The sequence below is a fragment of the Nuphar pumila genome, chromosome 1 (genome assembly GCF_984573655.1).
Source record: "Nuphar pumila chromosome 1, dmNupPumi1.hap1.1, whole genome shotgun sequence".
NCBI lineage: Eukaryota > Viridiplantae > Streptophyta > Magnoliopsida > Nymphaeales > Nymphaeaceae > Nuphar > Nuphar pumila.
Genome location: NC_143249.1, coordinates 23,472,265 through 23,498,868, shown reverse-complemented (window position 1 = coordinate 23,498,868; position 26,604 = coordinate 23,472,265). Strand labels below are relative to the sequence as shown.

The 26,604-nt window shown below is 37.8% G+C and overlaps 1 protein-coding gene across 5 annotated transcripts in view; it reads right to left on the bottom strand.

The window, feature by feature from the left end:
- LOC149848350 (TOM1-like protein 5) overlaps positions 1–26,274 on the bottom strand; it is a 34,613-nt gene extending 8,339 nt beyond the window's left edge. For 2 of the 5 annotated variants that reach the window (XM_089992112.1, XM_089992386.1), the window contains exons 1-5: positions 26,135–26,270; positions 24,682–24,862; positions 4,554–4,632; positions 1,027–1,125; positions 759–872 (exon numbers count right to left, since the gene is read on the bottom strand). In XM_089992112.1, the coding sequence (XP_089848238.1) occupies positions 759–872; positions 1,027–1,125; positions 4,554–4,632; positions 24,682–24,782 (393 nt within the window). In that variant the 5' untranslated portion in view covers positions 24,783–24,862; positions 26,135–26,270. Of the gene's footprint in view, positions 1–758; positions 873–1,026; positions 1,126–4,553; positions 4,633–24,681; positions 24,863–26,134 lie in introns of all 5 variants that reach the window. The other 3 variants (XM_089992191.1, XM_089992251.1, XM_089992304.1) reach the window with 3 other exon arrangements.
- Positions 26,275–26,604: the final 330 nt, after the last annotated feature.

The window sequence follows — 26,604 nt, the reverse complement described above, 5'->3', positions numbered from 1 at the left end:
CATCCTAGACACTTAACCACTCCAATAAAAAATCATCACAAGCATTAAAAAAAAAACACCAGCCATGAATCAGCATTGACATTGCTAGGAATTTTCAAACATAATAATACTGGGAAAGGTGATAGCAAAAGTCAACAAGTGAAACAGAAAACATGGTCAAATGCAGATTAACATAGGACCAAATCCACAAAAACTGACACATTCTTAGTGTTGGTGGGTGAAATCTACATGGTGGCTTCAGCATGCAGTTTTGTGTCTACATGGTGTCATGTCATGTCAGGACCAATACATAGACCAAAATAGAGTGTCCGGGTAAAAAGAGTGTAGGAGGCAATGCACGAGAATCAATGGCATCAACCTCCATGCAGACTACATCCACTGTTTTTCCGGTGCTTTTTGCCCATTGGTCTGGCTGCAAATACTGGTAGTTATCTTGTATGGCTAAATGAAACAGTTCTTTATGCTGAATGAGGAAATTAAGATAGCAAGTTGGAAGTGGCAACTTGTTGGGTTACTACCTTCTAAACGAGACAATGAAACCAACAATTTTCCTAAGCGCTTTGCAGTGCACAATTAAGCAATAAACTGAAACAGATATATCACCTTTTTGGTTGTATAAACACGAAGTGCAGTTTGATGTTTGCATAACCAATTTTTCTATGCTTCAACCAGATAAAATAGAACTAGAATAATGCATGAATGTCAATATTTCTTTAAAAAGGAAACCTACTGTCCACACATCTCATATGTTTACGTACCACTAAGTCATAATAGGCTGTGTAGTATTGAGGAAATTTTCCAGAAGCTCCACCAAGGGCTGTCTGTGTTGCATCCAAAAGAAGAAATATCTTTTCTCTGACTGGCGAATCTGACTGTCATAATAGAATCTGAGTATCAAATTTCTTCTAAAACATACTTGGAAAGAAACAACAATAGCCAACAAAAAGCAATCATAGTTTACTTATGGGAAAAAGGAGATGTATGCATAGCTGGATGCTGCATATATCTAGGTATTAGAGATCAAACCTTTTTCTTTACAATCTTCACCAGTAGTTGTAGGGTTCCTGTTTCAACCACCATCCTGTGAATATGTTCCCCACAATTATTCATCAACATCTCCAGCAACTGTGATTCCCAAAAACAGCTTGTGGGTTACAATGTGGTGGCATTCAAGTTGAAGATCAGCATGGTTTAAAAAGCACTCGGTTTTGTAGGTTATCCACACAAAGAATGAAAAAAAAATCATAAACATGAGTTTACTTCAATTCGTAAAAAATAGCAGGCCTTATAACAAGCAGAAAATTTCATCTTCAATTATTTAAAATAAAAATTAAAACTGAAAAAAATTAAATGTTCAAATTACATAACAAAATCATGATTATAAAGAAGCATTATATATATATATATATATATATATATATATATATATATATATATATATATATATATATATATATATATACCAACCTTGATACACCCCCCACCCCCACCCCCGACCCCCTCCCTTAGGTACTTGCCCAGGCACTTAGATGCTCCTAATCGGTAATCTTGCACCTAGGTATCCTAGGCGGGATTTTGACAAATATGTTACCATGAAAAACAGACTACAAATAAAAAACCACAAAACCCAAAGGTAAAGGAAAGCCCTTAGGGGTTTTAACTTGAGGGTTTTAGAAGATAAAAGAGAGCTGCCCATCACCGGTTTTCTTTTTTCACTGATATCCAGGTATTTTTTTCTGAAAATTGTAAATGGGACTAATTTGTTGTTTTTGTATACTGTACAGTTTTTATCACAATTTCATATTATGATCTTGTTGACAGGGATTAAAACTAGTGTTTTTTGTCAAGTTTCTATGTTGGGGTATTTTTTGTTAGGGTATTGACATAGTCACAAATATCGGTATCAGCTATATCTCAGCAAGGCTATTTCTCACGATCTTATAGGTTTGGTGATAAATTTTGGGGCTTAAAAAAAAATTAACAAAAATAAGTAAGAAAATATCATGCTTAGATAATAAAATACATATGTAATATAAAGAAGAAAAACACATTTAAGTTATAGAAAATAAATAAAACCAGTAAAAAAAAATTCTAATATCGTGATATTCTCGTGATCATATCACGATACAATCAAATTGGCAATATTTTCAAATATCGAGATATTTTACCTATAATATCAGTCACTGGAAATACAACAATAATATCATGATATTTTGAAAAGGTCGCCGATGTCTGTGACAGAGGGTATCAATTTTCTATTCATTTTTCTTCTGAAGTAGGATGTTACAACCATTCTATTAGGGTTTGATATTATAGTTTCCATTTTATCTTTTCTTCATCGTGATTTTAATTCTTCAATGTTCAAGAGATTCTCAATATTGGAGATCTGGCCTTGTTGGGTGGTCAGTGGCAGGTATTAGAGTTCGAGCCCGATAAGAGCCATGCCTGACCCAATATGACAAGATATTGGGTCAAGTCAAATGGTTTCATGCCCACAAGCTCTAACAGGTCCAAATGAGTCCAGCTTGACCTAACCCAATGAAGTCTAGCATACCCATGGTAAACTCCAACATGACAAGTGTGCTTTCAGAACTACTTTATGTAGGAGATATTCATGATTTTCAACTTAGATTGTACCCAGTCAACCATAACGTGTACACAATATATATATATATATATATATATATATATATATATATATATATATATATATATATATATATGTGGTTGGTTGTAAACGTAATTCAAAGTCATGGGACTGGTTCGTTCTCCAGAAGACGGAATGAAACACTTGTCCCACCCACTTTGCCTTTGCTGAAAGCATTGACAACCCCGCCATTCTCAATTTTGAATTGGCTGCAGAGCGAGTATACTCAGGGAAACGGTTTACAAACTATGCAATTCTTAGAATCGATATTGTTGTTGATGTCAAGGTTGCAGAACAATACTGGCTAATCATATAGGGAGCTGAAGTGACTATCTCGAAAGAGTAGACTCATGGATTTGGGAATGCTCAGAGGCGGTTTTACCTAGTTCAATCGAAGGAGGGGCTCCGAGCACGTTCAAATCATCATCAATAGATTTTTTTTTCACGTCGAGTGGAAAATGCATCAAAGAAAATGATTAACCACGAAAAAAGAGTTTGTAGCTTGTGGTGACAGAGGAAAGACAAGCAACAGCAGAGTCTAAACCTCGACAAATGAACCAAGGATATTGATTTTGATTTGCTCTAGCTTTAATACTGAGTTGGCATAGAAAACCCAAGCTAGATAGAGGGTTCAAGGTGCCTTCGGGAACGCAAACACAAGTGGTGCATGATTGTCGTCAGCTCATGTCGTAAGATGTTGGGTTAAGTCCCGCAACGAGCGTAACCCTTGTGCTTAGTTGCCACCATGGAGTTTGGAACCCTGAATAGACTACAGGTGATAAGCAGGAGGAAGGTGAGGATGACGTCAAGTCATCATGCCCCTTATGCCTTGGGTGACACATGTGCTACAATGGCTAAGACAAAGGGTCATGATCCCGTGAGGGTGAGCTAACTCTAAAAATCTATCCTCAGTTCGGATTGCAGGCTGCAACTCGCATGCATGAAGATGGAATTGCTAATAATCGCCGATCAACCATACGACGGAGAATTCATTCCCGGACCTTGTACAGACTGCCCGTCACACTATGGGAGCTGGTCATGCCCAAAGTAATTACTTTAACTGCAAGGAGGGGGATGTCGAAGAGGGGGCTAGTGATTGGAGTGAAGTCGTAACAAGGTAGTTGTACTAGAAGGTGCGGCTGGATCACCTCTTTTTCAGGGAGAGCTAATAATTGTTAGTTGGTTTGACACTGCTTCACACCCAAAAAGCGGAGTAAGCCACATCTAAGCTAAGCTTGGAAATGGAAGTCTTATTTCGTTTCTCGACGATGAAGTAAGACCAAGTTCATGAGCTTATTATCCTAGGTTGGAATAAGTTGATAGGATCCTCTTTTTTATGTCCCCATGTCCCTCAAAGGTGGCAACATGAGGGCACAAACATAAAAAGGAAAGAGAGGGATGGGGTTTCTCTCTCTTTTGGAGTAGCAGGCCTCTCAAGATAATACGATACGATGATAATGCAACAATTGTCATTGATTAAGAAGGAAATCCAAAAGGCACTCGAGCTTTTGGTTTGATTGCTCGTGAATTGAGACAATTAAATTTCACTAAAATAGTCTCATTAGCTCCCAAAGTATTATAAAAAAATGAATGCTAGTAGATGAGACAATGGTATAATAATAGGGCCTTTGAAATCTCTCTCTCTCTCTCTCTCTCTCTCTCTCTCTCTATATATATATATATATATATATATATATATAGAGAGAGAGAGAGAGAGAGAGAGAGATCAATGTCTTTTTTTAATACTACATGTATGGAGAGTCACATAATGATATGGAATTTGCAAACAGAAATTCAAGGAATATTGAGATCACATGGATAGCCTATTCATGCATGTCCTCACAATTATGGGCACCATAAAACATAAATGCTGGGATAGCAAAAGATCCATAAGTCTAGAACTTACAACAACAGCCAAAAGCTGGCTATTTAGATTCTTACTACCCAATCGTTTTTTTATCGCCTTAATGACATCCTTAGCTTGCCTGTTCCGTATAGAAAAGAAAAGGACCACAATCAGAACTACCAACATGAAAAAACAGATGAGCATCTAAATATTGAGTGCAATCAAGAGAATTTTGCCAAAACATGTGAAATTTACAGACACAAAGGTAAACAAGCAGTGCCATACCAAATGAGTTGTCCTAAAGCATTTCAAGTAATAAACTGAAACTTTTGCAAAGTCAGCAAGCAAAACTAAGAAAAAAGAGATTTGCACAAAAGTTGCACCAGAGTCTATACTTTGATATGGAAAAGAGAATAAATTGAAAATCTAACTCAAGTTTAGGAAGCTACCAATAATGACGAAACATGTAGTTCAAGCACTCAATCAGGAAACAAAAATCCAGGTTTGAAACTTTGAACTAACTTGATTACCTATTTTTCAGTATAATGCATTTCATTATATTTTTGGCCATGGGAAACCTTATGGAAACAATAGGTGGGTGAGTCCAATAATACAAGATTTGTAAGTTTAGAAAGAATAGAAATATATCAGACATGTTCATATAGAACAACCCTAGATGAATGTGAAGCGCATTGTTTTCCGGTGTAGACTTTAATAAATGCTTCCCAATAGGAACATGAGTGTTGACCGTCTCTTTTGTGTGTCGCTTTTGTGTTTATAAGCAGAAACCTACAATGTTATGCTGCCGCACATAAAGATAAGTTTCTTTGAGTAGTGATATGGTGGCTCCAAAAAATGCATAAAACACAAAAAACTGTGCAAATTCAATGGCAGCCAAGGGATAAATGATAAGGTGCAGTGACTTTTTTGAGAAAAAAAAAGTAATACATTTTTACGGGTGGCAGTATAAATCTGAGGTAACTTGTTTTCCACCTGATTCTTTAGTCAGACAATTGTTAAAATACATGTAATTCATATATATATATTTATATATATATATATATGTCTAAAATACCCGATAGGGGTATTTTAGTCATTTCACAAGTACCCGATAGGGGTACTTGTTTTCCTTCTTTTATTTTCCTTTTTGTTTTTTGTATTTTATATTTTTTATTTTATGTTTTTTTGCTCACACAAAGGAGCCCCACCATGGAGTCGATGGGGCCCCCAACGGTCACATTTGTGACCGTTGGGGGCTCCCAACGACTACATGGGGAGCCCCTAGGTGGCTCTCCTTTTAAGGCCTTTTGGCCATCCCCCCTCTCTTTCTTTTGTGTATAAATAGGGGTGAACCCCTCTTGTATTTTTCACTTATGAGAGCTCTCTCTCTTTTCAATAAGAGACTTTTATATTTTTATGTTGTGTTGTCTCTTGTGGGTTTGGGTGTTAGCCCTTTTGTTTGTTCATTAGTGGATGTTGTAAGTGCTTAATGCACTCTTTGCTTTTCCGCATATTTCATTACATGGTATCAGAGCCAAGTTTATGCTCTTCTTCTTAATATAGCTAGTCGTGTAGCTATATTTTTTTTTCTTGTTGTATCTCTCTCCATTTTGTTAAATTATGTACATAATCATATAATGTAATATATATATTTTATATATATATGGTAATACATATACATATATTAATATATATGTATATGTATCTACTCAAATATATATATAAAATATATATTTATATTTGTTTTGTCATAAGGGTAGTTTAGTCTTTTCCCATTTTTGCGCACATTCACTTTTCGGATGTGATTGTAAATTATTTTTATTTTTATTCTTTCTTTTTGTTCTTTTTTATTTTCGTTTTGTATAAGTACCTAAAAGGTACCTTGGGGGGCCCACCAACATAGTCGTTGGGCCCTCTCCAACGGTCACATTTGTGACCGTTGGAGGGGCTCCAACGACTATGGGTGGAGCCCCTCCAAGGCCCCTTTAGTGGTGTTATAAATAGGGGTTCTCCCCTTTGTATTTTCTCATGGCTTTGAGTCAAAGCCCAAGTTCTCAATAAATTGATTCCATTATTTTATGCCTTTGTGCATTTGTGAGTTATTTGTGAGTTGTGCTTTTTGTGCACAAGTGTTCTAAAGTGTTCTTATTGTGCTTTCGTGGTGGGTTCAATATCAAGAATATTAAGGTCTTGATATTAGTATCTTGTTGAAGATACTTTCACATGGTATCAGAGCCTCGTTGGAAGAAAGAAGATCGTGTATCTCGCCTCTTGTGAAGCACCTCGAAAATCGTGCCCTCAAGCTAGTGAAGTTTTTGAGTAAAGCACTTGCTCCGGGCAATATTTTAGAAGCAACTTTTGTCAAGAAAAGGATGAAAATCCGTTAAGGTACGCTTTATTTTTCATCTTCTCTTCTCCATAATGGGTGAAAAAGACTCCCACTTCTCCCTTGGTTTTAAACTTAGTGGTTCAAACTATCATGTTTGGGCCGGCAACATGGAAGCACATATCAAAGGGAAAGGTCTTTGGGGTTATGTTTAAGGATCCATATCGGAACCCGAACCCAAGCTTTCTATTATAGAGAAAGAGGAAATCAAAATTCTTGAAGGAGAAGATAGACAAAAGGCCTTAGAAGAATATTCCAAAAGGCATGATGAGTGAGAAATGAAGAACTTCAAAATATTGTCTTGGATTTTTTCGTCCGTTGAAACCAAGATCAATGCCAACATCATCAAATTTAAAAGGGCTTCCGAAGCTTGGTTATACCTTGAAAAAATGTATATGTCAAGAGACTTGTCTCACAAATACTACCTCCAAAAGAAAGCCTTGACTCTTCAACAAAATGATTTACCTATTCGGGAATATTTTGCCGAATTATCATCTATTTGGGACGAGTTTGCCATGCTCGAACCAAAATGGAGTGGAGAAGCTATTGAGTTAAGGCACAAACAACTTGAGGAAGATCGTTTCTTCAACTTCTTAAATGGTCTTAGACCCGAATTTGAGCAAATTTGGTTCTCCCTTCTATCGGCTTTTACCTCCCCATCTATTGAAGATGTCATCACCAAGCTAAGTGGTGAGAAAACACGTATGGGGATTAGTAAAAATAACCCAAGCATTCTCGCTACACCTTCTCAAAATGACTATGAAGTGGTCAATGCCGTGTCAAGACCCGGTAATAATTTGAAGACCTGACTATTACGCAAGAGGTAACTGGTAATGATGGGAAGGTGAGTTGCATTGCTATTCCAAATCCTGCGTATGATGTTTGGTTTCAGAAGGACCAATCTGTGGTTGCCTATTTGACTGCCACGTTATCTGATCGTATATTACAAACTATCTCTGACCATTTTACTGCTGCAGAACTATGGAGACATCTTGCTCACTCTTATTCACAGGTTTCTAAATCACGTGCACTTCAACTGAAATGGCAGTTCCAATCTATGCGAAAGGGAACTAAGACCATTACTGAATTTCTAGGGGATATCAAAATTATCATTGATCAGTTGGCCGCTATTGGATATCCTGTTTCTGACAGAGATGTTGTTCAGCAGGTATTGGGAAGCCTTGGGCCCCAATATCGTATGTTTTGCACTGCATTACAGGTTGCCTCTACACTTCCATGCTTTGAGGATTTACAGGCCAAACTCCTACAGTATGAAGTTAGTTTGACTCAAGATCATCTTATTGATGATCCTCATCCTGTCATGTTTACATCTGGGTCTACCTCATTTCGTCCACCTGCTGCTCATATGGGCCGTGGAGGACTCCTTCCTACTCCTACTGCTCCACCTGCCACTAGAGGTACCCGTGTCCCTACTTGCTTCCATTGCAACAAGCGTGGCCATGTGAAAGCAGATTGTTGGCACAACCCACAGAATCGCAACAAGGCAGGGAGGCCAGGACCAAGAGCTGGACAGATGAATGTTAGACAGTTTCAGGGGCAGCCGCAGGGAAATTTTCGAGCACATCAGGGTACTGATCAGGGACAGAGTGCAGGGTTGCCACATGATGTGCAACAAATTCTGATGACTGCATTTAACAACATGAATTTGCGTCAGAATGATGATGGAGTTTGGTATATTGATTCTGGAGCAGCCGCACATGTTACTTCTGATGCAGGTAAACTTTCCAACATGGTTCCTTATATTGGCACTGGCACTATTGTCACGGGAGATGGTTCCCACCACCCTATTTCTCATACTGGAAATGCATCTCTCTCTTTGTCACAATCTACACTACCATTGAAAAATGTCTTACTCCTGCCATTGAGAAAAACATTTTATCTGTTTCTAAATTGGTTGATGAAACAAATTCATCCATGGAATTTACTCCGTCTTCTGTTTGTCTTAAGGACCTTCGAACCAAGAAGATGCTCGCTAAGGGTGAACGACGCGGAAACATGTACGTCTTCGAAGAAGCCCCCGGGACTTTGAAGACGTCATCTACCGTGTCTCCATCTTTTCCTGCTTATTTGAGTCAGTCTTCTTCTGTTATGCAATGTAATAAGTCAGTTTCTTGGCATCGTCGGTTAGGTCATTGTAGTCAAGGGTTCCTTGACAAATTGTCTTCTCAGGGTTTTATTCCCAAAGTCAAATTAGATCATAAGTGTCCTAGTTGTAATGTCTGCAAGAGTCATGTACTTCCCTTTCAAAGTATCAATAAAAGAGCTTCCAAGCCATTTGAAATTATTCACTCTGATGTTTGGGGCCCAGCTCCTGTTTCATCTCTATCTGGCTCTCGTTATTATGTGTTATTTCTTGACTCTTTCACTCGTTACACTTGGATTTACTTTATGAAATCTAAATCTGAAGTGTTCAAACTTTTCAAACAATTCCATGCTCTTGTTCAGAACCTTTTCAATTCAAATATCACTTATTTCCAGTGTGATGGTGGTGGAGAATACATATCTCATGATTTTAGTGAATATTTAAAGGACCATGGCATCACACGTAACTCCTCTTGTCCTTACACTCCACAACAGAATGGAGTAGCAGAACGTAAGCATCGGCATATTGTTGAAACCGCGTTAAGTATGATGCACAATATTGATATTTCTTTCTCTCTTTGGACTGAGGCCTTTCACACTGCAGTGCATATCATTAACAGGTTGCCTATGGAATTATTAGGAGATCAGTCTCCTTATTATTTGCTTCACGGTTCTCACCCTTCTTATGATGATTTGCATGCTTTCGGATGCATTTGTTATGTCCATGTGGATCATTCTTTACGTAACAAGTTTCAGGACAGAGCAGTTCAGTGCAGATTTCTGGGATATGCCGATGGGTATAAAGGATATAGATGTTATGATCCTATTTTGGGTAAGATTAAGGTGTCTAGAAATGTTGTTTTTGATGATGACCATTTCAGCACTTGTGATACTTCTCAGGTATATGAGCAAACTACTTATGATCCATGGCTTTGTGATACTTTGCTATATGACTCTATCAGAGATCCTGTTGTTGATGAACCAATTCAGTTTGAAGCAGACAACTCCATCATCCAGGATGCACCTTCACGGTTTTCAGGTTTGGTTTATGCCCGTCGAGGAGCCCCTTCAACTCCATCTCACGAGGCTCCCCCTCTTCGACGATCCACACGTGAAAGGCATCCTATCCATCGTTGGGTTAGTTACAACAAATTTTCTCTTGACTTTCAGTTGTTTCTAACCAATGTGGCCAAAGAGAAAGAGCCGTCTACTTTTCATCAGGCAGCCCATTCTCGAGCTTGGGTTGAAGCTATGAACGAAGAAATGGCAGCACTTCATGAATGTCATACATGGGATATTGTTCCTCGACCTGTTGATAGAAATGTTGTTGGTTCCAAATGGGTTTACAAGATCAAGCGTAAACCAGATGGTAGCATTGAAAGATATAAAGCTCGCCTTGTTGCACGCGGATTCACACAACAATATGGGCAAGATTATGAGGAAACTTTTAGCCCTGTTGTCAAAATTGGCACCATTCGTGTGATCCTCACTTTGGCACTTCAACATGGTTGGTCTCTTAGCCAGTTGGATGTCAAGAATGCGTTCCTACATGGGGACTTGAAGGAAGAGGTGTATATGGAGCAACCTCCTGGATATAGTGAACATGATGCGGCTACATGGGTTTGTAAATTGAGAAGGTCTCTTTATGGTTTAAAACAGGCATCTCGGTCTTGGTTTGAGAGTTTCTCCATGGAAATTCAGCAGCATGGCTTTTCTAAGAGTATACTTGATCATTCTTTATTTATGTATAAGAATGATCATGTTACTACTTGGGTTCTTATATATGTTGATGACATCATTATCACTGGGAGTGATGATGCACATATTGCCTTGGTCAAGTCTTTACTCATGGCCAAATTCAAGATGAAGGACTTAGGCCCATTGCGATACTTCTTGGGAGTTGAAGTCGATAGCCAAGATGATCGACTCACTCTAAGTCAACACAAGTATACTCTTGACATTCTTCACACCACTGGTATGATTAATTGTAAACCTCTCAGCACCCCATCTGTCTTAAATCATAAGTTTAGTGCAAAAGAAGGCAAATTATATCATGATTCCACTTTATATCGCCGCATTGTTGGTATGTTGCAATATCTTACATTTACAAGACCTGACATTGCTTATGCTGTAAATCAAGCATCTCAGTTTATGCATGCTCCCACTGATTGTCATATGGAATGTATTAAGCGTATTCTCAGATATCTGAAAGGGACTATTGGAGATGGATTGCTCTATCACAAAGATGAAAGCTTCACTACAGGACACCGTTTACTTACATATTGTGATGCAGATTGGGGTGGGGACCCTGATGAGCGTAGGTCGGTTTCAGGATATTGTGTTTTTATTGGCCCAAATATTGTCACTTGGAGTAGTAAGAAACAAAAGGCCATTGCTAAATCCAACACTGAGGCAGAGTACAGGGCAATGGCAGCAGGGACAACTGATGTCACTTGGGTACGGCATCTTCTTCAAGAGTTGAATGAACCTATCTCTTCCTCTCTGCTTTTATGTGATAATCAAAGTGCCATTAATATTTCTTTTAACCCTATTCATCATTGTCGCACGAAGCACATTGAGATTGATCAGCATTTTGTTAGACAAAAGATTGAAACAGAAGAAATTGAGGCTTCGTATGTCAGACCAGAAGACCAAGTAGCAGACATCTTCACCAAAGGATTGGTTAGTCATCAATTTTGGTTACTTAAGGGCAAGTTGAGCATGATTGAAGATCATCCTCAACTTGAGGGAGGCTGTTAAATATGTATATGTAAATGAATATATTTCTGTACTGTATTGTACCACTTGTACAGCATACTGTACTGTATTGTACTACTGTACTGTATTGTACTGTATTGTACAGCATACTGTACTGTATTGTACTATTGTACTGTATTGTATTGTATTGTACAGCATATTGTACTGTATTGTACCACTCGTACAACATATAAATATCAATGGAAAGGGGAGAAGACATCATTGTCGCCCAACATTTTTTTTCTCTCTTCCCTCTTACCTCTCTCTCTATCTCTTGCTACGATAGTAAGGTGACTCCTCTGAGTCACCTTACTATCGTAGCAAGAGATAGAGAGAGAGGTAAGAGGGAAGAGAGAAAAAAAATGTTGGGCGACAATGATGTCTTCTCCCCTTTCCATTGATATTTATATGTTGTACGAGTGGTACAATACAGTACAATAGTACAATACAGTACAATATGCTGTACAATACAGTACAATACAGTACTGCATCAGAAGTAACATGTGCGGCTGCTCCAGAATCAATATACCAAACTCCATCATCATTCTGACGCAAATTCATGTTGTTAAATGCAGTCATCAGAATTTGTTGCACATCATGTGGCAACCCTGCACTCTGTCCCTGATCAGTACCCTGATGTGCTCGAAAATTTCCCTGCGGCTGCCCCTGAAACTGTCTAACATTCATCTGTCCAGCTCTTGGTCCTGGCCTCCCTGCCTTGTTGCGATTCTGTGGGTTGTGCCAACAATCTGCTTTCACATGGCCACGCTTGTTGCAATGGAAGCAAGTAGGGACACGGGTACCTCTAGTGGCAGGTGGAGCAGTAGGAGTAGGAAGGAGTCCTCCACGACCCATATGAGCAGCAGGTGGACGAAATGAGGTAGACCCAGATGTAAACATGACAGGATGAGGATCATCAATAAGATGATCTTGAGTCAAACTAACTTCATACTGTAGGAGTTTGGCCTGTAAATCCTCAAAGCATGGAAGTGTAGAGGCAACCTGTAATGCAGTGCAAAACATACGATATTGGGGCCCAAGGCTTCCCAATACCTGCTGAACAACATCTCTGTCAGAAACAGGATATCCAATAGCGGCCAACTGATCAATGATAATTTTGATATCCCCTAGAAATTCAGTAATGGTCTTAGTTCCCTTTCGCATAGATTGGAACTGCCATTTCAGTTGAAGTGCACGTGATTTAGAAACCTGTGAATAAGAGTGAGCAAGATGTCTCCATAGTTCTGCAGCAGTAAAATGGTCAGAGATAGTTTGTAATATACGATCAGATAACGTGGCAGTCAAATAGGCAACCACAGATTGGTCCTTCTGAAACCAAACATCATACGCAGGATTTGGAATAGCAATGCAACTCACCTTCCCATCATTACCAGTTACCTCTTGCGTAATAGTCATAGGTGGGGCGGGTGATCCCCCATCCAGATGCCCGGAAAGACCATGACTTCGGATAAACGGCAGAATTTGGCGTTTCCAAAGTAAGTAGTTATCATGAGTTAATTTGTGAGAAACAAGTTGAGAAAGAAATCTGGGGCTGATTTTAGAATCCATAAGGAAGAAGATCAAAGATGAATCAAACAGCACGATAGAAATTCGTAGGTTGTACGGACAGAACCGTACGGACAGAAATTTTTGAGTTTTGGAAATCACGATTTTTTTTTTAGTTAATCGTGCAAAATGTACGATTTATCAACTATATTGCAAGAAATAGATAAGAAATCACAAGAAGTTTGAGAAAAGAGGCACTTTTGAGAAATGAGGGTTCCCAAATTTGGGGAAAACAGAAATTAGGGTTGATAAAATTGGGGATAACAGAATATGTAAGAAGGAAAAGATGCACGATATGAGGAAATGAAGAAACGACGTCGAAATATAGTGATTCAACGGAGAAACAACAGAGAAAAGATGAGAAAAAAAAAAAAACACTTTCCTTGAGAACGCCAAAAACGCACGTCAAGGTCCTTAGGGGCCTTCCAGATGATCGTGATTACCACGCCCTTTGCTCTGATACCATGTGAGAAATCAGATGTGGGAGTCACCTTACTATCGTAGCAAGAGATAGAGAGAGAGGTAAGAGGGAAGAGAGAAAAAAAATGTTGGGCGGCAATGATGTCTTCTCCCCTTTCTATTGATATTTATATGTTGTACGAGTGGTACAATACAGTACAATACAGTACAATACAGTACAATAATACAATACAGTACAGTATGCTGTATAATACAGTACAATACAGTACAGTAGTACAATACAGTACAGTATGCTGTACAAGTGGTACAATACAGTACAGAAATATATTCATTTACATATACATATTTAACACAAACCGCCCCATTTCAAAAATCAAGGGCAAAATGATCGATATGGCAAGAGAGATTATAGCAAATTAACTTGCCATTTTTGTAAAGAACCGGGACATATCAAACCCAATTGTCCTAAATGGAAGAAATTCCTCGCCGCGGCTTTAGCATCCCAATCGGAGGAACGGCCTTCAACATCAAATGAACCTCTTTCGCTTCATCAAATTATGGATGCTCTTCAACCTCTTCTCAAAGGAGGCACTTCTGGAGCCGCCATGTCATCTTCTTCCTCTCTTGGTAAGACATCTTGGCTACTTGATTCTAGTGCTTCGTTTCATATGACTCCAAGTCATTGTTTTCTTTCTAATTATTCTGAAAATCGTCTTCCATCTTTTGTCTCAACCGCGGATGGAACCCCTCTTGAAATTAAAGGAATGGGCAATTTTGAAAAACAAGATTTTTTTATCCCAAAAATTCGTCTTATTCCTAAACTAAACTTAAATTTACTTTCCGTTTCTCAACTCTCGGACTATGGTTGCGATATAAAGTTCTCTTCTAATAAATGTTGGATACAGGATCGCCAGTCCGGGAAATTGATTGGGGAAGGCTCTAGGAGAGGAGACCTCTACTATGTTGATTTTCTTAAAATTCCCAAGAATCAATTTTGTAATGTTGCTCAAAACAAAGATATTCATGTATGGCATAAGAGATTGGGTCATCCCAATATTGTTAAAATCTCTTATTTGCCTTTTATTAAGCATCTTTGTAATGAAAATTTTGTTTGTAATGAATGTATTCTTGGAAAAATGAGAAGACTTCCTTTTCCTCAAAGATCCATGTTTACAACAAAACCTTTTGAAATCGTTCACTCCGATGTATGGGGTCCAGCTCCGGTGATATCCAAGGGAGGCTTTTCGTACTATGTTATCTTTGTGGATGATTTCACTAGGTTTAGTTGGATATATTTTCTTAAACATAAATATGAAGTCTTCTCAACTTTTAAAACATTTCATATGATGGTTTTAAATCAATTCAATGGAAATTTGAAAATTTTTAGAACCGATTCGGGTGGCGAATACCTTTCCAATGAATTTAAAAAGCTATCTTGAAAACTATAGAATTCTTCATCAAAAGTCTTGCCCCAAAACCCCCCAACAAAATGGGTTGGCTGAACGGAAACATAGGCATATTATTGAAACCACACGAACTTTGCTCATTTCTCAAAATATACCGAAAAAACTCTGGGCGGAGGCCGCTCTTACCTCTGTCTATCTCATAAATAGGCTTCCATCTAAAAACTTGAACAAGATTTCCCCGTTTGAAAAATTATACGAAAAAGAACCTGATTATAGCAGGTTAAGGGTTTTTGGATGTAAATGTTTTGTCCTTACTGATAAAAATGACAAACTCTCTCCTAAGGCCATTCCTTGTGCCTTTCTTGGTTACTCTGAAACTCATAAAGGTTTTCGCTGTTATGATGTTAAGAGTGATAAACTTTATGTTTCCAGAAATGTAAGCTTCTTGGAAAATGTTAGTGGTTTCGAAAAACTTGAAACTAATGATGAGAATATAGATTACTCCTTTCTGTTTGATCTATTAACTGAAGATGATGATACTTGCGATGATGAAACAAATCAAAATGTTGAGACTCATACTGATCAACCCATTAATGAAGAACCACATAGAGATCCTATAACCTACTCTCATAGAGATAGGAGTACTTTTAGAAGTGCCCTCGAAAGATATGATAGTGAGTCTACCCCTTCAAGTGAAGGAAATCTTCGTAGGACCGAAAGATCAAGAAAACCCCCTTCTAGGTTCATCTCATTTGAGTCCTTTTCACCAAAATATAGAGCCTGTCTAAGCGACATTCACTCGTACATAGAACCTAGGGATTTTGAGGAAGCACGGAAATACCCTGAATGGATAGTTGCTATGAACAATGAACTTGAAGCCCTAAAGAAAGCAAAAACCTGGGAGTTTCAAGACCTCCCTAAAAATAAGAAAGCAATAGGGTGTAGATGGGTGTTTAAAGTCAAAACTAAGAGTGATGGGTCTCTTGAGAGATATAAGGCCCGCTTAGTTGCAAAAGGGTATGGTCAAAAATATGGGATTGATTGTGAGGAGACTTGCCCCCGTTGCTCGGATGGTCACCGTCCGATGTCTTATAACTGTTGCTTCAATAAACAAATGGAACATCTATCAGATGGATGTTAAGAATGCGTTTTTAAACGGAGATCTAAACGAAGAAGTATATATGGATGCTCCTCCTGGAATGGCGTATCCTAAAGGGAAAGTGCTTCGTTTTCGGAAAGCACTATATGGTTTAAAACAAGCTCCCAAAGCTTGGTATGATAGGTTTAACTCTGTGATGTTAGATAATGGTTTTTTATCATGCTTTACTGATACTGCTTTGTTTGTTAGAAAGTCTAATGCAGGGATTGTTATTCTGTTGTTATATGTGGATGACATGCTTATTACTGGGAGTGATTCTAAAGGGATTAAAAGCATAAAGTCCATATTAAAGGATAAGTTTGAAATGTCTGATTTGGGTTTCTTAACTTATTTTTTGGGTATTGAGGTTGCATACTCTCATAGAGGGTATTTTTTGTCTCAAACTAAGCTTGCATCTGAGATTATTGACAGGTCAGGTATTACAGATGATAAAGTTTGTGAAACTCCTGCTATAGTAGGAGCAAAAATGAAGATTGATGATGGTGTTCCTCTCTCCGATCCTACTCCCTACAGGCAACTAGTAGGCTCGTTGATGTATCTAAGTATCACCAGACCAGATATCTCACATGCGGTGCATACGGCAAGTCAATTTCAGCATGCACCAACTTCTGTTCACATGGGTGCTATCTTGCGTGTCGTGAGATACCTAAAGCACACTATTAATAAGGGAGTTTTTCTGTCTTCCTGTTCTGAGTTAAAATTAATTGCATATACTGACTCTGATTGGGGAGGTGACCCAAATAACCGTCACTCCACCACTGGTTTTTGTGTATTCTTAGGAGACTCATTGATCTCATGGAAATGCAAGAAGCAGCAAAAGGTATCTCTATCATCAACTGAAGCTAAATATCGTGCCATGGCGACTACTACCATGGAAATTGTTTGGATTCATCAGTTGCTGGGAGATATGAGAATCAAAATTGAAGGGCCTACCAAGCTTTGCTGTGACAACAAAAGTGCGATTTATATTGCTAAAAATCACACTTTTCATGAGCAGACCAAACATATCGAGATGGACTGTCACTATGTTCGGGAGGCGTATCTCCAAGGAATTATTGACCTTCCATATGTCACGTCTGAGTATCAGTTGGCGGACTTCTTCACTAAAGCCTTGTGTGCTCCGCGCTTCAACTTCCTTCTTAGCAAACTCTCGGTCATCCTGCCCTAAGTTTGAGGGGGGGTGTTAAATTATGTACATAATCATATAATGTAATATATATATTTTATATATATATGGTAATACATATACATATATTAATATATATGTATATGTATCTACTCAAATATATATATAAAATATATATTTATATTTGTTTTGTCATAAGGGTAGTTTAGTCTTTTCCCATTTTTGCGCACATTCACTTTTCGGATGTGATTGTAAATTATTTTTATTTTTATTCTTTCTTTTTGTTCTTTTTTATTTTCGTTTTGTATAAGTACCTAAAAGGTACCTTGGGGGGCCCACCAACATAGTCGTTGGGCCCTCTCCAACGACTATGGGTGGAGCCCCTCCAAGGCCCCTTTAGTGGTGTTATAAATAGGGGTTCTCCCCTTTGTATTTTCTCATGGCTTTGAGTCAAAGCCCAAGTTCTCAATAAATTGATTCCATTATTTTATGCCTTTGTGCATTTGTGAGTTATTTGTGAGTTGTGCTTTTTGTGCACAAGTGTTCTAAAGTGTTCTTATTGTGCTTTCGTGGTGGGTTCAATATCAAGAATATTAAGGTCTTGATATTAGTATCTTGTTGAAGATACTTTCACACATTTACCCTCTTAGTGAGTGTTTGAAATGGAAGGAGAACAAAAGATTGATCTCTCCTTCAAGCTCAATGGCTACATGATGTGGACCGCCGCCATGGAGAACAACCTCAAAGGTAAAAAACTTTGGGGATACGTTATGGGCACCATTCCGGAACCACAACTCCAACTAAGATGGATGGTGATCAAGAAAAAGCTCTTGAAGGAATTGCCCGCATGAAGGCCATTGAAGATCACCAATCTAAAGTGGAAGATTGGGAAAGCAAGCATGCCAAGATTCTTGCTTGGTTCATGAACAATGTGGAGCTCAAGATTTGCGCCAACATTGCCAAGTTTCGGATGGCGAATGAAGCATGGTTCTTTATGAAAGGTATGTTTAGTCAAAAAGATCTTGCTCGTCAATTCTTTCTTCAAGAAAAAATCCGGACTATCAAGCAAGGAGAAATAAGTGTAAGGGATTACTTTAGCACTCTTGGTCCCCTATGGGATGAACTATCTTTACTAGAACCTAAATGGATTTCTAGTGTAGATGTGGAATTAAGGAGAGAACAAATGGAAAAAGAGCACTTTTTCCAATTTTTACATGGGCTTAGGCCCGAATATGAACAAGTTAGATCTTCCCTCCTACATAGATCTAAGCCTCTTCCCTTGGAAGATGCCATAGCCGAAATATGCCAAGAAGAAACTCATCTTGGCATGATTAAAGGAGGAGATGATGTCTTGGCCGTATCAAAACCCGGCAACCATGTGAAAGCTTACAAACCTCCTCATTTTGGAAGGCAAAATAATTTTAATGGCAACTATAAAAAAGCCATTTGCCATCATTGTCAAGAGTCGGGTCATATAAGACCTAATTGCCCTAAGTTGAATGAAGCACCTAAAAATAAGGTTGCTTCCGTTGAAGAAGCTACTCAAAAGAAAGAGGAAACCACAAAAGGGAAGGAATCTTTTTCTCTTGCTCAACTATCGGAAGCACTACAAACTCTACTCAAGATACCATCAACCTCGGGTGCCGTCATAGCTTCTTCCTCTCCTCCAGGTATGTCTTCTTGGATCCTTGACTCTGGAGCTTCCTTTCATATGACCCCACTTGAAAATGAGCTTTCCGATTTATGTAATAATTATAAAAACTCCTATGTTTCAACTGCCGATGGTACATCTTTACAAGTAAAAAGTTTTGGAACTTTAAACTTTTCAAAAGATTTCTTTGTGCCAAACGTGAGAGTTGTACCTCAACTTAATTTAAATCTTCTCTCTGTTGCTCAAATATGTGTTCATGGATGTGAAATCTCCTTCTCAACTAAGGATTGCTCTATACAGGATCTCTGGTCCGGGAAGCAGATTGGGCAAGGCCATAGGAGGGGAGATCTCTATTACATGAGCAACTTGAAACTCCCCACTAACTCTTTTTGTAACTATGTCCAAGATAAAAATATTGAAATTTGGCATCAAAGACTTGGATACTCCTTTCTATTTGGAAAGAAATTTTGTAATGAGAAACATTTTGTTTGCAAGAATTGTATTTTTGGCAAAATGAAATTTACTCCTTTTCCAAACCGAACTTTTGTGTCCAAAAGACCTTTTGAGTTAGTCCATTTGGACGTTTGGGGTCATTCCCCGGTCATGTCCAAAGGAGGGTACTCCTATTACGTTACTTTCATTGATGACTACACTAGGTATGTATGGGTCTACTTTCTCAATTTAAAATCCGAAGTCTTTGACTTCTTCAAAAAAATTCATATGATAGTTAAAAATCAATTTTCAAGTAATATCTCTACTCTTAGATCCGATTCGGGTGTAGAATATTTATCAAATGAATTTCAAAACTATTTAGAAGTAAATGGAATTTGTCATCAAAGATCGTGTCCTAGGACTCCCCAACAAAACGGCTTGGCTGAAAGAAAGCATAGACACATCATGGAAACCACTAGGACACTCCTTATTTCCAAAGAAATTCCAAAGAGTTTTTGGGCCGAAGCGGCCTTAACCTCAACTTACTTAATAAATAGAATAATATCTTCATCTTTACAAAATACATCTCCATATGAAAAACTATTTGAAAGAACACCCGATTTCAATAGATTAAGAATTTTTGGATGCAAATGTTTTGTCCTTACACATAAACGGGACAAACTATCTCCTAAAGCTATTGAATGTGTTTTCTTGGGATATGGAGAAAATCAAAAGGGTTTTAGATGTTTTGACTTGAAAAATAACAAACTCTATGTATCCAAAGATGTAACCTTTTTGGAAAATGAAAATGGTTTTGTGAAAACTAAAGATATTGACGAAAGTGAATATGTTTTTTTATTTGATCTTCTATCTCAAGAAGATGAGACTCCTCAAGAAGAGGAAATCTCTAATGAGTCTTTGAATGACCTAGAGGATATTCCTCTTGACAATGTTATAGATGAAAGTGATAGACCAATCCAAACCTATGTTAGGCGTGGTCAACAAACTCAAATAAGCGCCTTAGAAAAATACTCTCAAGGATCCAACATAGAAGAAACCTCTTTAAGGAGATCCAGTCGGATTTCCAATCCTCCTAATAGGTTTGTTTCCTATGAGTCCCTAACTCCAAGATATAGAGCGTGTCTAATTGCATTGCACTCATTTCATGAACCTTCACACTATAATGAGGCCAAAAACATTCCCCAATGAGTTGAAGCCATGAACTTAGAGCTTAGTGCCCTTGAAAAGGCAAAAACTTGGGAAATAACTTCGTTACCCATTGGAAAGAAATCAATTGGATGTAGATGGGTCTTCAAAATTAAAACTAAGAGTGATGGTTCATTAGAACGTTATAAAGCACGGTTAGTAGCTAAAGGATATGCTCAAGAATATGGTATAGATTATGAAGAAACCTTCGCACTTGTTGCTAGAATGACTAGTGTTAGGACTCTTATCGCCATAGCATCTGTTAAAAAATGGCCTATCTATCAACTAGATGTCAAGAATGCTTTCTTAAATGGCAAATTAACTGAAGAAGTTTATATGGATCCGCCACCAGGAGTGTGTATTGGTAAAGATAAAATTCTCAAACTTAAGAAGGCATTATATGGTTTAAAACAAGCCCCAAAGGCTTGGCATGATAGATTTAGTAATGTAATGTTAAGTTTGAATTTTCGTTCATGTTATACTGACACTGCTTTGTTTGTGAAAAGTGCAGGGTCTTCAGTAGTTATTTTACTACTTTATGTTGATGATATGATCATCACAGGAAGTGATGAGCAAGGCATTAATGATATTAAGAAAGTTTTGAAAGAAAATTTTGACATGTCTAACCTTGGTTTCTTAAGATATTTCTTAGGGATTGAAGTGGCGTACTCTCCTCGAGGGTACATTCTCTCTCAGATGAAACTTGCTGCCGACATATGTTCCAAATCTGGTATCTCCGATGATAAGAAAACAGAAACCCCAGAAGTCATCAATGCAAAATTAAGGTTGGAAGATGAAACACCTCTCGAGGATCCTACTCCCTACCGGCAACTTGTTGGGTCTCTAACCTACTTATCCATTACTCGGCCAGACATAGCTCATGTTGTCCACTCTGTCAGTCAGTTTCAACATGCACCTACAACCGTGCACATGAGTGCAGTCTTAAGGATCGTCAGATATATCAAAAACACCATAACTAAGGGAGTTTTTCTTTCCTCTGCCTCGTCACTTGATTTAATTGCTTATACTAATGCAGATTGGGGAGAAAAACCCAATGACCGAGTCTCAACTACGGGATTTTGTGTTTTCTTAGGTGACTCTATGATTTCTTGGAGATACAAGAAGCAACACAAGGTATCCTTGTCCTCAACGGAAGCGGAATATCGTGCTATGGCTTCTACAACCATGGAACTTGTGTGGCTAAGAAGTCTCCTCAGTGATATGGGCATTGTCATCTCTACTCCTTCGAAGATGTGTTGTGACAACAAAAGCGCGATCTATATTGCAAGCAATCACACCTTCCATGAGCGTACTAAGCATATTGAGATGGACTGCCATTACGTATGTGATGAATACCTAAGAGGAACCATAGCACTACCTTACGTCACATCTGAGTACCAGTTGGTGGACTTCTTCACTAAGGCCCTTGCTGCTCCTCGTTTTTTGTTTCTCCTTAACAAGCTTTCGGTTATATCCCCGTAAAGCTTGAGGGAGGGTGTTAAAATACATGTAATTTATATATATATATATATATATATATATATTTTAGTCATTTCACAAGTACCCGATAGGGGTACTTGTTTTCCTTCTTTTATTTTCCTTTTTGTTTTTTGTATTTTATATTTTTTTTTATGTTTTTTTGCTCACACAAAGGGGCCCCACCATGGAGTCGATGGGGCCCCCAACGGTCACATTTGTGACCGTTGGGGGCTCCCAACGACTACATGGGGAGCCCCTAGGTGGCTCTCCTTTTAAGGCCTTTTGGCCATCCCCCCTCTCCTTCTTTTGTGTATAAATAGGGGTGAACCCCTCTTGTATTTTTCACTTATGAGAGCTCACTCTCTTTTCAATAATAGACTTTTATATTTTTATGTTGTGTTGTCTCTTGTGGGTTTGGGTGTTAGCCCTTTTGTTTGTTCATTAGTGGATGTTGTAAGTGCTTAATGCACTCTTTGCTTTTCCGCATATTTCATTACAACAACAAGTTTGTAGAGGGTTTTTCCAGAAAATCTTAGTCTATCAGAAAGGCTTCCCAATAGGAAACTTTCCACAAAAGCATACAACCAACAAAATTTCTTTCCATAAAATCGAAAGAAGACATTTCTAAAAATTCTCAAGTTTTTAGATTTCTTTTATGTCAATTTCTTTTAGAAAAAAAGGATCCAATTTAAAAAATTATGCATCATTCTTTACTAACCAAGAGACAGCTTATCAAAAATGTTCCCCATTAGCTAACTATTGTGACAGACTTGGAGGAGGTGTGTGTGTGTGGAAGAAAAAACTAATGAAGTAACCTTGAATATTTGATTTCGAGTCTTCTCAAACCATGGGCATTGTGATCCTCATTAAATAGTTAGGAAAAGAAAGATCAACAAAGGAAAGAGGAAAAGAAGAAGAAAAGAATAAAAATGAAGGGAAAATGAAGGAAAGAGAAAAGAAGAAGGAAATAAATGGAAGAGAAAATGAAGGAGGGATTGAAAGCAGGAAAGGGAAAAAAGGAAGAAAAGGAGAACAAGAAGGGAAGAAAGAAAGAGAGATAGGCAAGGGAAGAAAGAAGGAAGAAACATGAAGGAAAGAGCAAAAATTTCCTTTTTTCTAACTTTTTAGTATTTTTTCGAATTTCCACCTCCTCTTAAAGCATCCAAGATTTTCCCAAGAAAAAAGACATCAATAAAATCCCTTGCTGATATGATCGCAAATCAATATTTGTGACTGCTATAAAGTTTGCAACATAGACGTCCTCAACATAACGCTGATGTCAAGAGTGTCCTGGGTTTGATAGAAGTTAGACATGGATTTGCTAGTAGTCTCAAGTACAATAGGTGGACTAGTAGAGTTGCACTATTTTAACCAAAGGAAGACTTCTCAGTCTTTCATAGTTAGCGATCAAGCATCATCATAGCACACAAGTAGGAGGAGCAATAATCAACTAACCATAAAAATACCAATGAAGGACAAATATAGAAAAAATGAATGATCCCAGTGACCCTAATAAACAGATCATTGTACAGCATCATTAGTAAGAAAACCAAAAACATATTTCCAATTAGAAAATTATCTTTCATCAACCCAACCACTCAGGAAAAATATTTTATTACTTTCAATATTCTGTGCTATCCCTAGTTCATCCTTCATTGCAATCTCTTTTTCCATAGTGTTGCTTTGAGGCATCAAAGTCATTTTTCAAGTTTATGATGACCATTTCTCGTCAAGAATGGTACTTAAATCTATAGAACTAAAGTTATTCAAGCAATTTGATTGAGAGTTCATGCATATACTCATCACAAAAAAAAAAACTATTCCCCAAATGTTCTAGATCACCTTAACAAATTCAAAATATTTACAACCATAGTGGGGACAAAATTTCATGAAAGAATAAATTATAGAGTATGAAGGTCCAATAGATAAAATAAAAATGTGTGTTAATCATGCTAATTGTAGGGGTGGCCATCAGGCCGGCTTGATTAGGGCCTGACAGGCCCGACCCATGTCTTGGTCCAAGCCCGGCCTGACTCAGTCATACTTGGACTCGGGCCGGGCCGTTTAGGCATGACCTAGTTAACGGATCAGGCCCAGTGTATTAAACACAAGGGACCAGCCCTACATTATTCAGGCTGAAGCTGCAAATTGCAACCCAAGCCCAACCCAATTCGGGCCGCATACCCGAAAGCCCATCAAGAACCCGGCCCAATGGACACCCCTAGCTAGTTGTTCTTCCACATTTATCCTGAGCAAAATGCAGCAATTACTGAGAAACTTGAGGACAAGGTCAAGCTAACCATAGGAAGTACAGTGACAAGAATTTCTTTGCATCGAACTTTATTATTTGTTTTCTCAGACTTTTGTAGGAAAAATTATCGGAAAAAAAAAGAGAGACATTTCTCTAAAGAAAGATGGAAAGAGAAGATATGGGAAAAGGAAAAACAACAAGAAACACAGTAGTGGAAACATTTTAGTAGAAGCAAAGAGAACATACTCTGGATTATGACTTGCTACTTCACAAATATCAATGTTTTTAGCCCAATCAGGTTCTTTCAACTTCTCACTAGTTGCCAAATTAACTAGTTCGACCGACATATTTCCTTAAACTTTTCCAATCTTCAACAGAGGGCAACTTGCTAAATGTACACTCGTGTTTTACCTGCGTAAGTCTGACACTAAAAAGAAGAAAATAGTTCATCAGCTACTACTTTTCACTGCCGCAATTAAACTTAAAACAAAAAAATAAATAAAAAGATTCAAATTAGTCCATAGACTCCATACATCCCAACAATTTGCAAAACTACAAAACAGGTTAGGATCAGAAACCAATTTACTATAGGTTTGAAACCAACTAAATATGACTGGACGTGTTATACCAAGACGGTTTCACAATTTTGGTTTCCAAGTCTAAGATTATGAAGAACTATTAAGATGCAGGGATATTATATGCTATTCAAAGGCAAGAATTGCAAGCTCACCCAAAATCCCTTAGAAACTAATGCAACAGAAGATTGATAAATGCAAACTAATAAGAGAAAAATAGAAAAAAACAAGCACTTCTATCTTCAACCTATGAGTAAAACTCATTATGGTCATTTCAGTTATAAAAACTTTGACGAACATGAATTAAAACAACTTCATTTGAAGCCAGAAACAAAATCGCACGGGTATCAGATTTTCCCACACAGGGTGATGTATATAGGGCAGTAACGCTCCCTACATCTTTTGAGTGTATGTTAGGGGACTCAGTCAGCAATATATTGCATAGCTTAAAATTCTAAACATCTAATTCTTGAAACCTAAACTTGAAAGGGATCGCCGTACCGTACAAAAAAAAATGTTTTTTATAATAACAAAATATAATAGAACAATCAACAAGGTTACAAAGAGAGTAAACACTTCTAATTGAACAAGGAAAAACTCAGATTTCAAAATCTTCGAAGTCTCAGAACCTACAATGCCAACACAATTAACACAAAAAAAAACGAAAATTTCAACCAAAAAAACATCAAGATCAGTAAAACCTTAAATCTCTTCAGTAAAACAAGAAAATGAACAAAGAAATTCAGACGAAAATTAAAAAAAAAAAGAAACTCCCAAGATTAACCGCGAGAAAAGGCAACAAACTGTATATTCTAACTGCGACCTCTCCACTCGAAATCTAACCTCAAGCTCATAAAAAACGAACAAATAATAAACCAAAAACCTTAATTTCCACTACATAACAATAAAAATGTAACAAGAACCCAATTAAATAGTAGAAAAAACATGACTTTCACCAATTTAATCTCAAAAACATGGAAAATAAACAAAATAGACTACATTCTCAGCACACGCGTTGTTCACTCGAAATGAAAAGCACAAATTCAATAAAAAAAATACAAACAGTGTGCTAAAATAATAGTAAAGCAAGCGAAATTCTCACGAATTCCTTCCTCCAGAAGTACCTACAAATTCACGCACCGAAATTACTAGAATCCGAGCTAAAACTTCGCAGATCAGTGAGAAATATACTCTATCGAACCAAGAAATGCAATCGTAAGGAGTCAAGAGATCGATCGGTGACCTAATCCTGAGAGAGAGAGAGAGAGAGAGATTTTCTGAGACGTTCTTCGTATTTATATGCAAAACTTTCAGCAGAGAAAAAGGAAGCATTCGCTTCTTTTCCTTTCTTTTTTTTATTTTAATTTTAACTATTTTGCCATTTTACCAAAATGCCTCTCCATTTCTAGAAATGCACAGACACGATAAAGTGACCGTTACTTTTTGGCACATGGCACCAGGATGTCTTCGAGAAATGACCAATTTACCCCTTATCATACCCTCGAGGGTTTTCCTTTGCCATCCTTGATTCGGTTTTTACCGGTTCTTTCATGTAACGAACGGTTCGGAAAAGACGAGATAATATCTAAGAAAC